The 15,183-nt window shown below is 42.7% G+C and overlaps 2 protein-coding genes across 3 annotated transcripts; one reads left to right on the forward strand and one right to left on the reverse strand.

Annotated features, from left to right (window-relative positions):
* The first annotated feature begins 256 nt into the window (after positions 1 to 256).
* On the forward strand, positions 257 to 1,728 carry ndufa6 (NADH:ubiquinone oxidoreductase subunit A6). The gene is made up of 3 exons (XM_061224512.1): positions 257 to 467; positions 1,198 to 1,313; positions 1,513 to 1,728. Exons 1-3 carry the CDS (start codon positions 329 to 331, stop codon positions 1,642 to 1,644), a joined length of 387 nt encoding a protein of 128 aa, XP_061080496.1. The 5' UTR covers positions 257 to 328; the 3' UTR covers positions 1,645 to 1,728.
* A 3,801-nt stretch (positions 1,729 to 5,529) lies between these two features.
* fam234b (family with sequence similarity 234 member B) lies at positions 5,530 to 14,980 on the reverse strand. 2 transcript variants are annotated; one of them, XM_061224280.1, is made up of 13 exons: positions 14,859 to 14,980; positions 13,729 to 14,262; positions 13,329 to 13,451; positions 11,087 to 11,326; positions 10,575 to 10,690; positions 9,393 to 9,552; positions 8,723 to 8,861; positions 8,308 to 8,499; positions 8,100 to 8,181; positions 7,775 to 7,939; positions 7,437 to 7,569; positions 7,102 to 7,319; positions 5,530 to 6,379 (listed from the first exon to the last, which is right to left on the reverse strand). In XM_061224280.1, exons 1-13 carry the CDS (start codon positions 14,893 to 14,895, stop codon positions 6,377 to 6,379), a joined length of 2,142 nt encoding a protein of 713 aa, XP_061080264.1. In that variant the 5' UTR covers positions 14,896 to 14,980; the 3' UTR covers positions 5,530 to 6,376. The 2 variants fall into 2 exon arrangements, with proteins under 2 accessions (XP_061080264.1, XP_061080263.1); XM_061224279.1 differs by having other exon boundaries at positions 8,308 to 8,502.
* Positions 14,981 to 15,183: the final 203 nt, after the last annotated feature.

The following is a 15,183-nucleotide window of genomic DNA, read 5'->3' on the forward strand; positions in this document are numbered from 1 at the left end:
TCGTGATGTCACGTGCCATGCATTACACAATGTACTTTGTATAATATAACAACAATTAAGAAAACATGGTCTGGTAAGTTTTTCTCTACAGAGATTAAATATAATGCCCAAATTATAATGCCCTTAATTTGATGTCCATGGTAAAGTATGGCCCCATTAAAGGCGTGCTAGATTGTTCTGTGACACAGAACTCTATAATAACCATTTAACTGTGTACTAAGTTAAATGATAACAGTTCAGTGGTCTGTGACCATCTGTTCACTATTTCCGGTTTGCTATGGGAACTGAGCATGTGTGAGACCGACGCGTAGAGGACGCAGCAACAAACATGGCGACACCAGCGGCAGCCCGCGGCGCAGCTGGAGCCGTCCGAGTTGTTAAACCTATTTTCAGTCGGGACCTGGATGAAGCCAAGCGTCGAGTTCGGGAGCTCTACAAGGCATGGTACCGAGAAGTGCCAAACGCAGGTAAAGCGTGTTGTAATATTTGAAGGCGACCAAACCAAACCAAACCAAACCTAGCTAGACGTCAAGGTCGCAGAGAGCTAATTTTTTAGCGTTAGCTAGGTTTCCCGGTTTGTTGTCCTTTCGGTTGACTGGATCATTAACGTAGCTAATGCTTTATATCAGCGTTGCTATGGGTTTTCTGCATAAATGACACACAATTATAAAATCATGTCATCCGCTTAGTTAGCTTATCTCGCTTGCGGGCTGATGGTGAGCAGTTCTGTTAGTTTGCAATGTGTCTTGTCAAAGGCGAAACGTTTTAGCTAGTTTAAGACGTAGTCAATACGCTATTTGCTTAACTCCAATTCTAAGCTTTGAACTGGTCTAGAATATGTAGTGTGATAATCCCTCCCCTGTTTGTATTTTGAATGGAATCCCTTATAACCAAACACTGCCCAGTCTAACCGTCTGTTTAATAGTTATTAACGACAATGAAATAACTCTTAACCCAAATGGGCCAGTGTGCAAACAGGTTTTTACTACCACATCTTACCACCACTTGTATAACACCAACACCGAATCACTGTTACTAGAACGCTGTTACTATACAGGCATAAGAACATTCACCAACTGCTTTTCATATCACCTAATGTGGGTAAAATGTCTCATGGTTGGACTAATTGGTCTGGAATCCAGAAACTGTCCCTCCTTGCCTATTCCTGACCTCATTGTTATGCTATCTTCTTTGTAGTGACAATGTTCCAGCTGGATATATCAGTTCAGCAGGGCAGAGACAAAGTGAGAGAGATGTTTCACAAGAACAAACACATCACTGACCCCAGAGTAATTGACATGCTTGTTATCAAGGTAAATTCTGTCTCTTGTGTGTCTTTTTAAAATGTTTTATTTTCTTTTATTATGATTAGTGCTAAATCAAAGTGGTAATCCGTATCAGAAGATACAGAAATTATTTATTCCAGTCGTGGTGAGTGCACCAACATAATGGGGTTTATATTTTAACTGCCTGCTATGTCAGTATTTTTGACAAACGTTTGCCTTCCATCAGGGTAAAATGGAGCTGCAGGAGACCATACATGTTTGGAAGCAGAAGACCCATATTATGCGGTACTTCCATGAGACCCAGAGCCCTCGCCCAACGGACTTCCTGTCCAAATTTTACTCTGGGCATGACCCTTGAACTGTCACCCCTCCCCCAATCCCATTTCCAGTGTAACAAGAAGTTTTCCATTGTTGATCTGTAAATACACACCATGATACCCAATTTCTTAATTGTCTCGTCTTCATTCTCTACACCTTCAATCTGTGTTGATATTTTGGCTATTTAATTCACCAAATATTTGCTGCATGGTGTCTGATTAAATGACTATCTTGGCCAGTTAAAGAATCCTGTTGTATGTTAGATAAAAACCTAGTGGTCACATTGGCCAATGGATAAATATGGTTAGTCTATGGTTTCCATGTGTCAGGAAGCACAGCACTTGCTTTAGGATACTGACCCACTTAAAAAAAAAAAACACCCAATAGCAAACATGACCAAATATTCAGCATTCATTCTCTTTCTTTTGAGTTGCCAATCTTGCTTGCAAGGGTAAAGTATGTTTGAGTAGATCCTAGTGTAGTCTGAGGTTTATTTACATGTGACAGGGGGCAAAACGTGGTGGATTTTGACTGAGAGGGGAAAAGGCTGTATGAAATTAGCCTGAAATTAGCCCTGATGTGGGAACTGAATGGTGTATTCTCGCTCACCACGCTGCCCTGTAGAGGATGTCCTTCCGGAAAATCTGTCTTAATGAGGGGAATCCCGATTGGAAATGTGAGGCTCAGATACTGGCTACATTGGTATTTTAAAAACAATTTTTTTCTGTAAATGGTTGATTCAAATTTTTTTTGTTTTTTACATTTTACAGTTACTCTTTGGTTTGTCCCCTTGCTCCTATGTAGAGAACAGAAAGTGACTTAAAGGGTTAAGAACAGGTGCTGTATGAAGGTACTGTCCTTTAAGGAGGTGGAATTCAAGAGCAATTGGAAAGCAGATGTGTAGGTGATGTTGGTTTGTTTCCTTGTTGGGTAGTTTGTAAGTGTAAAAGGAGCAATTTCATACTGCACACATTTTTGGGGGACTGCAGTCATACAGAGCTCACTTAAGAGACAATTGACCCCAGTGGGCTTGGTTTGAATGCTTTATTTTCAGACACTATTAGGATATCACATTCAGATGCTTCAGATATCTCAAAACCAAAGTTCACTTAATATAGGTTTGAAGACAACACTATGCCATAGTGTTTTATTGCTTTTCTTAGAAAAAGGCATTCCAGGAGGTAAAACAAAGTATCAAATGAATTTTCGACATGCATACGGTTCACTTTTATTCGTTCTTTTTTTTTTTTGCTTAAATTGTACACGTAAGAGGTTTGCACCCGTATTGCTGTTTCAAATAAACAGTGTTAGATCCGAGAGGTAAAGGGGAAATGAGGAAGGGAATCCTGCCATGTACTTGAAGAGTAACTGATGGCTGCCGAATTGTGGTCAGCAACTCCTCTTCCCGATTCTCTCTGGGCTCGGCCAACGTTGTGGGAACACTGCAGGGAGAACCAGGGAGAAGCCATTTCCTTGAGTCAGAAAGCTGCAGGTGTGTTGTAAGACTAATATGATTGTTCAGTAATAATCATACTTGAAAGACGGATATAACTTGGTGATGAAATACATTATTCCCTAACCTCTTTTAGCAATTAAAGCATTTGTACAAGAAAAACATTGCTAATGGGTGATCTGTGATGTAATCGGAGAACATAATCTAAAGTGTAAAATTAAAAAATGCCGCTTCTTGTGCTCACTTCCAATCTCAAATATTATATCTGTTCAATCTATGCACTGGCATATCAGGTGATGGTGCAATAGATGCAGCATATCACTTTGTAGATTTGTCCGGATTACCAACTGACTTTAAATAGTGAATGTAGGAAAAATGATCGTTTTATAATACTATTTTTGTAATTCACTTAAACCATCTAATTAAAAAAAAAACGGACATCAAGTATGAGGCAGGAAAGCAATGCAAGAGTTGCGTATTAACAGTTAAGAGTTAGTGTGTGGGTGTATTAGGTTATTGTATAGTGGTATGCATATTCATGTGCTGCACATCGCTGCTTACTGGTGCTAGTTCAGTCATCGTCGTCGTCATCATCTGGAACGAAGATATCGTGTTCCTCCAGTAAGGCGGCGAAACTTTTGCTGATCAATGTCCCCACGTAAAGAAAGGGCACCACCACCACGGTCATCCGGAAAAGACCGAAGGACGTCTGAATGACAGGAAGACCATTGTTAAATGAAGGCTCTTTTTTCTGTTGTTCATGGCTGTTTTTACAACTGGTCTGCACAATGTTTGGCTTGCATGCGCTAATCGGAGACTTTTAGGTCCCCGGCAGCTTGGCATACCCCGGCAGCCAAGGTATACCCTTGTACTTTAGTCCAGCCTACATTATAATATCAGCTGATTGTCTTGCGATAATTCATGAAGCACGGATATGCGTCCATTCAGTTGTCACTAATACTAGCTATTATCTGTGAAATCTGCAAACACGGTTGCCGTAACGTTGTTGTTCACAGTGATAACGTCCTGCCTTTCATTTTCAACTGACTCCTTAGCGTATGCCGATTCGCCTCTGCCATTGTCAATGAGAAAAATCGAGCTTCCATTCGTTTTACAGATCCTGACTAGTGCTATATAACATGCTGTGGTTATTTGTAATTGCATTACTGTATTGCCATTTTTAAGGGAAAACCTTAGCGTATGCCGATTCGCCTCTGCCATTGTCAATGAGAAAAATCGAGCTTCCATTCGTTTTACAGATCCTGACTAGTGCTATATAACATGCTGTGGTTATTTGTAATTGCATTACTGTATTGCCATTTTTAAGGGAAGACCTAACACGGCCAGAGAGTCCTTCCCGCATAGCACTGTTAACGCCCAAAATGGAAATATACTCTTATTTTTACACTTACTTTCATTGGTTGTGCTGGAATGCCCCCAGATGTTGTTGTGACAGTGTTTCGGTACTGTGTTAACCGCGTGACGGGACATCTTGTCCCAGTATTTAGTGTTAAAACGCCGGTGATTTTAGGGGCCGACAGCCGGGAAAGACGAAACACAGCCGACGCCATTTTTTACTGTCCGCAGTCTGCCAGAGAGGAGGATGGACGTTTATTTTGGGGCGGGCCCTTGCCTGTTTGAGTGTACGCCTTTCATCTGTTATGTACCCATGGCAATCTGCAATACAAATATCTCTTTACTGGGAGTTGGAGATCTTTTGAAGCCAAGTCACTCCTCCACACTCAACACAGCACAGGTAACCGGGATTACAATAAGAGGGAACGCCCTGGTAACAACTTGTGTTGTTACAACCGTCTCAATTGTGGGCACTAGGATTCCATCTTTTTGTTTGAAAAATAGTTGTTACCAGTTTTAATCCGACCTTTAAATATCCGCTCGGTTTTATATAATTTAATGCACTTGTTTTTTTCCCTGTGTTGCGTTGGTTAACTTGTTTGTTCACTTATGGACCCTTATGGACGGCGTTATATTCGTGGGTTGAGTAGGATGACCTATTCAGATGAATGGATCAATGAGTCCTTGCAGCATTGTAAAAAAAAAAAAAAGTTTGATTAGTATCAAACTGAATTAATATAGTAACCGTTTTTACATAATTGACACTTTCTGTGGAGAGTAGATTCTATAAAGTTTTATGAGTTACCTGTCATACGCGGTCAATTGAGGCATTACATATTCTGATTTGTAGTATCTTAATCCTCAAACAAGAAAATTAAATAAGTGAAAGGAGTGACATATTAAACGGATGGTTCCCTTTCTGGAGTTTAAAAAAAAAAAATTCACATTTATGTTTTCGATTGCACAAGAGTTTTTTATGCAACTCGCACAACACGCTGAATTGTAGCCATTGGGGCATTTGTGTGTTTGTAGTTTAAAACAAGAAAATAACATGAAGTAAAACAGGAGAAAAAAGAAGTGTATCACTGGGAATAATCACATTTATCTTCAGGTCAGTTTTAGCGTTTTAAAATATTCTTTATTGTTTTGTAATTTTGTAATACTGTGTAAGTTTACTCCAGCACTGTAATGTCCGTGTTATTTACAAGTACCTTCAGTCATATTTACAGAACATATCAACATACAATACAAACAGGCAATGCAATATTCTCTTAAATATTCCAGAAACTATTGTTATTTGCTAGTCCAAGGGAATAATAGCATTTTAAGTAAATCAGACAAATCAATGAATACTGTACAGCAATACAAATATCTAGACACCCCATCAGTTATCCTCCCATACCAAATAGCACAGGGGAGATGCCTACCACATAACTATTTGTAGGCTGTTAAGTGCAAGGCCAACTGGGGTAATGTGCCTTGACGGTCAGTAACTGCATGTTTCTAGTCTGAGAAAATGTGCCTAATATCAGGGCAAACTGGATGACACTATTTTACTGCAAATGGAACAGTGGGTTAGCTTATGCTTGCAGTTTGTTCTTGTGTGTACGTGTGTGCGTGCGTGCAGAATACTTTGCCCAGGGTTTGTGCAATAGTGCATTTCCTGCATAAAGTAAATCAATTTAGATGCAACAAATAAATTTAAAAAATACACCAACACAGGCATTTCGTAAAATAAAATGGAATTATTCTTTCCAGAATCCAGATTTCCCACAAAATATTACTACTAATTCAATTCAATCACATTTTATGGATAAAAATAAATAAATAAATAAATAGAATGGAAAGGTAACAGTCTCCTTTGCTGAACGGGACCGAATGTGGTTTACTATTTCTGGTGTTCCCATGGAGACGCTCTTCTCAAGTTTCCTTTGGCCAGCTAGTGTGGCGTAATGTTCTCTGCTCACTAGATACAAAACAGATAGCAAAATTATTGAATTTCAGCAGATTTACATTTACATCCTACATTTCCTCCTCTATCACCCAGGGCAATGGGATAAAAATCATTCCACTGAATTTACTGCTTATCTCCTCTTTCTTCCCCAGCCAAAGCGCTAGGTCAACCACAAAGCAGGATTGCTGAGTTACCCGGACAACTGCACAAACTAAAACCAGAAACAGCTCTTTTTACATCAGTTCATGTTCCAGATTTGGGCAGGGTACGGCTTTTACTCTGTAATCCGGCTTTGAGGAACAGGACGACCTGGCTGCCCCGGTGCATTGTTTGCATAGCCTGTCTCCTAATCCCAGAATCCAGTGACAGAGCATCGCTGCAACCAAGGACGTGTAGTAGATGTCGCTAGTCACAGTGCCATTTTCTTTATACTCTGGGCAACTGGAGTGCGTTTATACCTTTCACTAAGGACAACAACCAGTCTATATTGGGCGACAATAGAACGTTCATGAATGTTCCAGGTTTTCAATTCCGTGACACTCACTGGAGCATCAACTGGCCTTGAGAGGACCAGCCTCAGTAACGCCATCGGGCTGAACTGATAATAAGCTGAAACGGACTGTTACTGAAAGAACACAAAACCAGTCTGGTTGGAAAAGGAGTACGTCCCAGTTCCAGCTCTACAGTGGAACATTTCATTGGAACTGGGCATGTTATGTGTATATTCCTCTTACCTGCTGTCTAAAGGACAGATTTCTGAAGAACTTGTTGATCTCAAAGGCTCCAGGCCTGACCGATGCTCCAGATTGTTTGTCCTCACCCAGCCTCACAATGTTCGCCCCAGCAATGGAGGCCCTCAAGCTCTGGCTCCTGAGCACCTGAACCCCTGGCTTGGCAGGCCGAGCAGAGACGGTGATGTATGAAGCATCTTTCTGCTGCTCCTGGTAGCTGACTGTAAGGCAGAGATAAGTTCATTATTGCCCTCAGGACACCTGAGGATATTTATACATATAGGTCCCATACAGCAAGTATTTTTTTTAATGGACGCAAACACAGTCAATTCACAGACCTGCAGCAGAGAGCAGAGTGTCTGTGGTGGTTGTAAGCTCCATGAGGATTGTGGGATAGGCAGGGTGCAACAAGTACAGCCTTCGGAGGACTGGGCTAGCAGGATCCACAGTTGGAGCCACGCCTTGAGAAACCTTCAGAAGGAAACTAAGTTAAATAAATTCCTAATACATTTTTTCAAATAAAATAGGGGTATTGCGAGTTTACCTGAAAAACAATGTTTAAGTTTTATTCTAAGTTAAGTTGCCTTTAACTTAACTTAGAACAAATGCCTACAGCTTCAAATGAGCATATCTGAAGTTCAGGTAAATTGGGGAGGGGGATATGAATTCCACTCACAGGAGCTTTGGTGAGGTTCTTGAGTGTCTGCAGCTCTCCAGCCCAGAAGAGGAAAACTGAGATCCCAGTGGAAGTCGCCATGGAAGAGCCCTCTAAATCCAGCTGTGGGCAGACAAACTCCGCCTCCCACAGACCTCGCCCATTCGCACCATCAATCACCTGGACCTGCGGATGACATGATAGGCAGGCTTATGGCTGAACGAGGGCTCACACTTCCCACTGCGACTGCTGTGTCAAGAATATATTTCCCATTTTACTGCCACACTGCAGTCATATGCAGAAGATGTACTGTAAGTTGATGGGTTGAATGTGTGCTCATAATTACCTTTCTCACTCCGGGAGCGACAGATTGCTGGACGAGGAGGTCTGGAACACCATCTTCATTGAACTGACCTGGCGCAGGACGACTGAGCAACAGCAGAACAGAGAGGGGAAGATACTGGTCATGGGCGCATGGATTACTTCACATTCACAGTATTATCTCTGTCCCCTGTCAGTGCCTGGAAGATATTCCTTCTCTCCTTATGTCTCACCCATGTACGTCTGTAGAGTCTGCGGTCCACTCGGTATGTGTGTCGCTCTCCCTCAGCACCGACAGTTTACTCGACCCACACACCAGCGCCCAGTCACTGCGGCTGGAGTTCAGGTTGGAAACCAAGTCGAAGTTGTTGTGGTTGTTGCACAACCCAGCCACAAGAGGGAGCAAGAACTCAACTTGCTCACAGCTACTGAAACCGTGGGGGAAAGGAAGAAAACTATGTTGGTTGTAAATGATAAACGCACATCATTTATATCCAATGTAGATCTGTAATATCTACTAGTGTTCTAGGGAAGTAATATAAGCTACTTGTATCCAAGAGATGGAAATCTACACAAATGTATTAAGGCATTGAACCTTAAACAATAATTCAAAGTAAGTAATACTGATCAAATAGGACCTCTCTCTACCTGGAGATGTGTATGAGAGAAGAGTTTTTTCTCAGCTTTTCCCAGCTGGGGTCTTTCACTTTCAGGGCACCAATTTTAGTTGGTGCCCTGCCTGTCGCCTGAATGTAAATGTCTTTCAGAGAGGCTGCCTCCACAGTGCCTGAGGAAAAATATGAATAAAAAGATTTTTCAAACGGAACAATTCTGTTAAACCCAATTTCAGTTATATGGTTTCAGTAATGTAACATGAGAGAAACGCATTTGTCAAAAGTATGAATGTGTGTGTTCATTTAATGGTGTCCATGGTATTGACACTGGAATGCAGTTTGGAATACCTTCTGCCACATCAGTGATCCTCACAGCCTGTGACTAATAACGGCTGCTGTGTGCAGGAGCCTGTATCACAAAGCAGGATTACGGAGTTAGCTGGAGAACTGCACAAGTAAAACCCGGAACCCTCCCAAATCTGGAACATGGACTGAAGTTAAAAAAAAAAAAAAAAAAAATTAAAACCCCGTTCTGGGTTTTAATCAGTTCCCGTGATCCAGCTAACTCTGTAATCCTGCATCGTGGTACAGGACGCGGGTCTCTTCAGTGTACTTCACAAATCCAATGGCCGAGGCATGTTTTGTGGGATTTTGGCAGGGAACACAAAAAGAACACAATTTGGGAACACAAGAAGTAGCCTCACCAAGTCCAAAGAGAATATAGTACGCCCCCAAGCCGGTCACATGCAAATCTGGCCCGATCAGCTTCCCCCGAGCTGTGAGGTTAAAGGTTACAGAGTGTCCGATTTGATTGCCAAGCACTCCTGATAGCAGGAGCAGAGAAAGACCAAAGGAAGACGAGACCTGTTGGGGAAACAAGTCTGGTGTTAAAGAGCTTATACAGTGTGTGTACAATGTGCGTGTACCGTTTTGTGTCCTGACTGGACTTTGTCTGGGCCCTGGTCCTTATCTTTATTGTACGGGTAGCAATTGAAATTGTACTTCCCTCTAGGGTCTTTTAGCCCTGGTTATGGGTATGCACTTTGCTGTACGTCGCTCTGGATAAGAGCGTCTGCCAAATGCCAATAATGTTATGTAATGTAAAAAAACAACTTGGCGCTGGCCTCTCTTCGTCCAGCATTCCATTCATTACTTCCTATCAGCCAGGGAGCCTTTCCTCGCCCCTGCTGCCCTCGGTGTACTCTTTTGGGGCCGGTTGTCTGTAAAGCTGCTTTGAGACAAAGCCCCTTTGTTAAAAGCGCTATACAAATAAAAATGCATGAATTGATTGCTTGATTGATTACTCAACATTACATGGTTTCCAAGTATTATCGTAGGGGTGCAGTCTGTAGGGACAAATCTGAACTCATTAATGACTCCTGCCTGAGTACTTTCTAACCCATCCCAGGGCAGACTGTTCATTCTCCTTTTGAAACAGATATTGTATACTACACATCAATACCACCGGTTTACACTGAATTACATTTTAAACCTGTTATTTAAACGTATTTAAATCAGAAGTGTGTCTCTCCTGCAGCAGTAAAATGAGTTGTAGGGCCTGCAGCACTGTTGCCTGGTTGCAGTTACACCGGTCAGAACTGCCTGACATGTGAAGGAGATATCAGACAACAGAGAGAGCATTGTAGATGCTTATGTCATAGTATCTGAATGCAATAACGGAATATGTGCATACTCATTAATTGATGCATTTAAGGCACTCATCTGGGTGCCTGACTCATCCAGTTCCATTAACCCAGTACAGAAAAGCAAAAAGGAAAGTGCTGGGAAAGTCTTAATGTGCTTTTGTTGTGAACACCGTATTTAAATGATACTGGAATGACTGACAGTGTGCAGCTGACGGGAGTCTCCTGCTGTTGGGAGCGTACCTGGTCAACTGGCAGAGTGGCAATCAGGAAGTCTGGGACCTCATCCCCATCCAGGTCCAGTATTAATACTGCCTGGGACACTATCTTGCCTGGTGATGCTGACCACAGCTCCTTTCCTGAGGGTGAATATTCAAAATGTAAAATCCATTTGAACTGAGGAGCACTATAGCACAGAGCAACATCGGTGCTCCTATGAACACGAGGAAAAGTGACACAATATGAAGGATAGTCCCTGTCTGTGACCGATACAATCAAAATGGCTAGAGGTTAGAGTGCTAATCTTCAGTTCTGCTGTTTTTTTTAGCAATATCAGTGTCTCAAAGTTTACTATTAATTGATTATCATTATTGCCAAGACCATTATTATTTTACTATTATTGAGACAGATTTTTAGAGAGGATAAACTAACCGTTACGAAGGATCAGGGGCACAAAACATGTTTTTTTGTTTTTTTTTTCTGTCCAACATTTCTACAACAGTAGCCGAATAGCCTAGTTACGGCTCAGTTCTGACCAGTGGTTCCGCTGACCGCCATGAGGTGGGACGATCCGATGACGAGGCAAAGGGGCTTCTGGCTGTGGGCCGCAGACCCCCCCTCCGGGCCCAGCGAGCCCTCCAGGAAGGCCCGGGTTCCCCCCCGGACAGGGCGAGGCTGCGGCTGGTGCCCACACTGGATGGACTTCACTGGCTCCTTCACCACCGTCTTCCACAGCTGCTTCCCACTGGCCGCAGAGATGGCCACGACACTGTACTCTTGAGGGAAGGCAAGTTACATTCACATTACATTCACGTTCAGGGCAGTGGTCCTCACTTCTGGTCCTGGAGAGCCACAGGGCGCAACAAATCAGCAACAAATTCACACCCAGGTTCAGATCCAAGGAACCCAGGTGAAGTGAGTTATCTGCGTAATTAACGGCTTTAACTGATCAATTAAATGTGCCGCACACCTCCGCACACCTCGCGGCTCTCCAGGACCAGGAGCAAGAACCACCGATTTAGGTTCACTCTGCGCTCTGTGATCCAAACATCATTGAGTGTTAATTAAGAAGGGCAATGACCTCTTCAGCCATTTTGTAGATTGAAAGGGTCGGATGCTCAGATAAAACCTGTGTCTCCCGCAAGAGAGTCCAGTGAGCACTCTGAGCGCTCCCAGGGCGCTGTGTTCAGTATTTCTAAACGATAATGCTCTGGTCGCTCCGCACTTCTGAATGACCAGAGAGCACTCTGGCGCCCTGAGAGATAATAAACGTAAGCAACTTATACCACTTTTACATTTCTGTCTATATATTATGTATACACCATTTATATACCTGGACTTGGAGCCATATAGGAATGGTAAATGGTTGGCATTTATATAGCGCCTTTATCCAATGCTTCTCATTCACCCATTCATACACACACTCACACACCAACGGCGATTGGCTGCCATGCAAGGTGCATGGAGCATTTGGGGGTTAGGTGTCTTGCTCAGGGACACTTTGACACAGCCCGGGCGGGGGATCGAACCGGCAACCCTCCGACTGCTCCTACTGCCTGAGCCATGTCGCCCCACAGACAGACTGACAGAGAATCACAGATGTTTACAGAGAGAATCACAGGCAGACTTTACAAAGTGAATCATAGATGTTTAGAAAGAGAATTAGACTGACAGAAAGGATCACAGACAGACTGACAGAGAGGATCACACAGGCTTTTACAGAAAGGATCACAGACAGACTGACAGAGAGGATCACAGATGTTTACAGAGAGAATCACAGACTGACAGAGAGGATCACAGATGTTTACAGAGAGAATCACAGATTGACAGAGAGGATCACAGATGTTTACAGATCGAATCACAGACTGACAGAGAGGATCACAGATGTTCACAGAGAGAATCACAGATGTTCACAGAGAGAATCACAGAAGACTGTACACAGTATGATCTACTAATTACAAATAAATAATCAATCATAATTATGACTGATCTCTCTTAACTGAAGTAACCATAGCTTTATCCCAGCTAAAGATTTCATGAATATATTCTACAGTGACTGCCAACATGTAGTCGATTCAAATGCTTAAATATGAGACTGCAGGAAAGAAAGGGTCATAATTATAGCAGCTTGCATACTGCTTATTATAGCGCACTAATGCTGCACTAGAGAACGTACAATAACAGAGGGGGACAGTTTCTTTCCAAAGATTCCCAGGTGGAGCTGCACTGTTGTCCCTGTGACAGAGTTATTTTAATTGTGTCTAAGAAACGGGACATTTTGTGTGGGAACAGTATTTGGTAGGTAAGCAGTATTTGGATAGTTAAGTTTGGTCACTTTTGCTTTGTTGTTTGTTTATTTGTTGATTTAAAAAATAAAATAAAATAAAATAAAATAAATAAAAATAGGCCCTGGTCCTTATCTTTGTTGTACGGGTAGCAATTGAAATTGTACTTCCCTCAGCGCACTTTGTTGTACGTCGCTCTGGATAAGAGCGTCTGCCAAATGCCAAGAATGTAATGTAATGTAATGTAACACACGTATGTTGATGTTTATGTTTGTGTCATGCCCATCCGTCTCTTCAACACACAGACTCCACACAGCACTTTGGAATGACCTACACTCCTCTGAGCAAAGCACTTTATTAGGACTGCTGAGGTAAAAAGCTAAGTGTGGTATGTACAGGGTTTTGTACAGATTAACATTTTATATGAATGTATACATATATACAGAGAGCATCAGAGTATTTGGTAATTTTCACATGTTGCATCTGCCATTACCTTTGCTGTTGACCTGAAAACCTGCAGGCTGGCTTTCATTGGTCTGCTGAGTGACTCCAACTAGCACATCTTCAACGGCATCACCATCTACATCCCAAAGTGCTAGAGAGGGGAAGAACCCTCCTGGAGAGAAAGCAACACTACGATTAATTTATCTCTTAACTTTTCAATTTACAAGAGCACGTTCATGCTTGGCATTTTCTTGGCATTTTCATGCTTGGCATTTTCAAACAAATTAAAAAGACTGTCATTTAGCTTGCTTAGTTTACAGTCCCAACTGCGGACACCATATTACCAGTAAAGTTAATTTAGTCAGCTGGGCCTAATCTGAACAGACTTACTGTTCTTTACAACAGCAAATGCAGAAAATGCAACCGCCGTAAGCATACCCATGGCTTACCTCCGGCTTCACCGAGTTCTCTCTCCCACTGAGGACTTTTGTCCAGTTCACTTTGTTTGCAGGGCAATAGAAACGCACACAGGAGCACCAGCAACACGGCACAGCACAGCGGCACCAGGAAAAAGGCAGTACGGACAGTCCCCCTCAGCCTGGCTGCCTTCTCCTCCAGATCCGTACCAGAACCAAGACCGGAGCTCCCTGTAGACCCAGTACCCCCTCCACCATCGCTCCCTACATCCCTACTGCCCTCCCTCTGACTCCAGTACTGCCTGGTCTTCAGCTCCTCTCTCTCCTGTCTGTTTTTACTTGGGTACTGCTCCCTCCATTCCTCCTCATCCTCTTCCACTTCATCATCGTCTTCCACCAGCCTCCCTGCCCTACCGGTCCGCAGGTCTGATGCCCCTGCTCCTAAACAGCTACCCCTTCCCAGGCCGTTGCGAGGGTAATTGAGGACGAGGTCATCTTCCTCGCTCTCGTCCTCGCTATCTGCTTGGGTGAGCGGGTCATACTCTCCCAGTTCCGAACTCTTCTTTCCTGGAATGGAAGATAAAAGTTCACGAGCATTCAGTTAGTGTAACCATTTCGCTAACATTAACGCCGGTAGCATCCCACAGCTATTAAGATTGTAATATACCGTGAGCATAGGTTATTGCAGCGATGACTGTACAGTTAACTAGCCAGCTAAATCGTTTTATGGCGAAGAAAACGTTATCACGTACCAACTAATGTGGACAATTAAACGTGGATGTTATCCGGGCTAAAGAATGTTAGCATGTGCGTCATGGGTATTTGCAGGTAGTCGCGCAGTGCGCATAGCTGCATTACCAAGCCATCTGACTTAAAATCTGAAGCACAGCATAAACGATTGCAAAAACTTTTAAATATTTAATCTCACTTGAACAAGCTGAGAGCAAGTCTTCGCAAATACATCGCGTATAGACAAGCTGTTCGCTGGCTTCCTCGCTTTTCTCTAAAATGAATGGCCGTGAATGGCCTTGGTACCGTTGCTGCAAACAACACAAGCGCGGCAGTTTTATTATTGCAAATCCACCACACTGTAAATATATTTAGGGTTAACGCTAGTTATTTTAAATACCAACAATCATTCGCGATCGCAGTCCGTGTCTTACCAGGCAATTTCAGAGCTCGAGACAAAGCTGCTGCCATGTTATCCAGCTTCTATGAGGTGAGTCCCGTTGCAGAAATTCAAGGCAACGGTAATAATTTTTTTCATGCGCCCCCTTTCGCAAAGTCATTCTGGGATCCGTAGTTCTTCTTTCTACACTTCCGTTTGTCAGGTCATCATGAAAAAACAACATTACTCTGTGCCAACGATGAAATGCTGTCTTTTTTTTTTAATGACCACATTGTATAGTTATAACGCTGGTTAAACAATGTAACTAATAATTTAGTCCTAGTTATTTGTGCTAATTTATACACGTATACCTGGGAATA

The sequence above is a fragment of the Conger conger genome, chromosome 16 (genome assembly GCF_963514075.1).
Source record: "Conger conger chromosome 16, fConCon1.1, whole genome shotgun sequence".
NCBI lineage: Eukaryota > Metazoa > Chordata > Actinopteri > Anguilliformes > Congridae > Conger > Conger conger.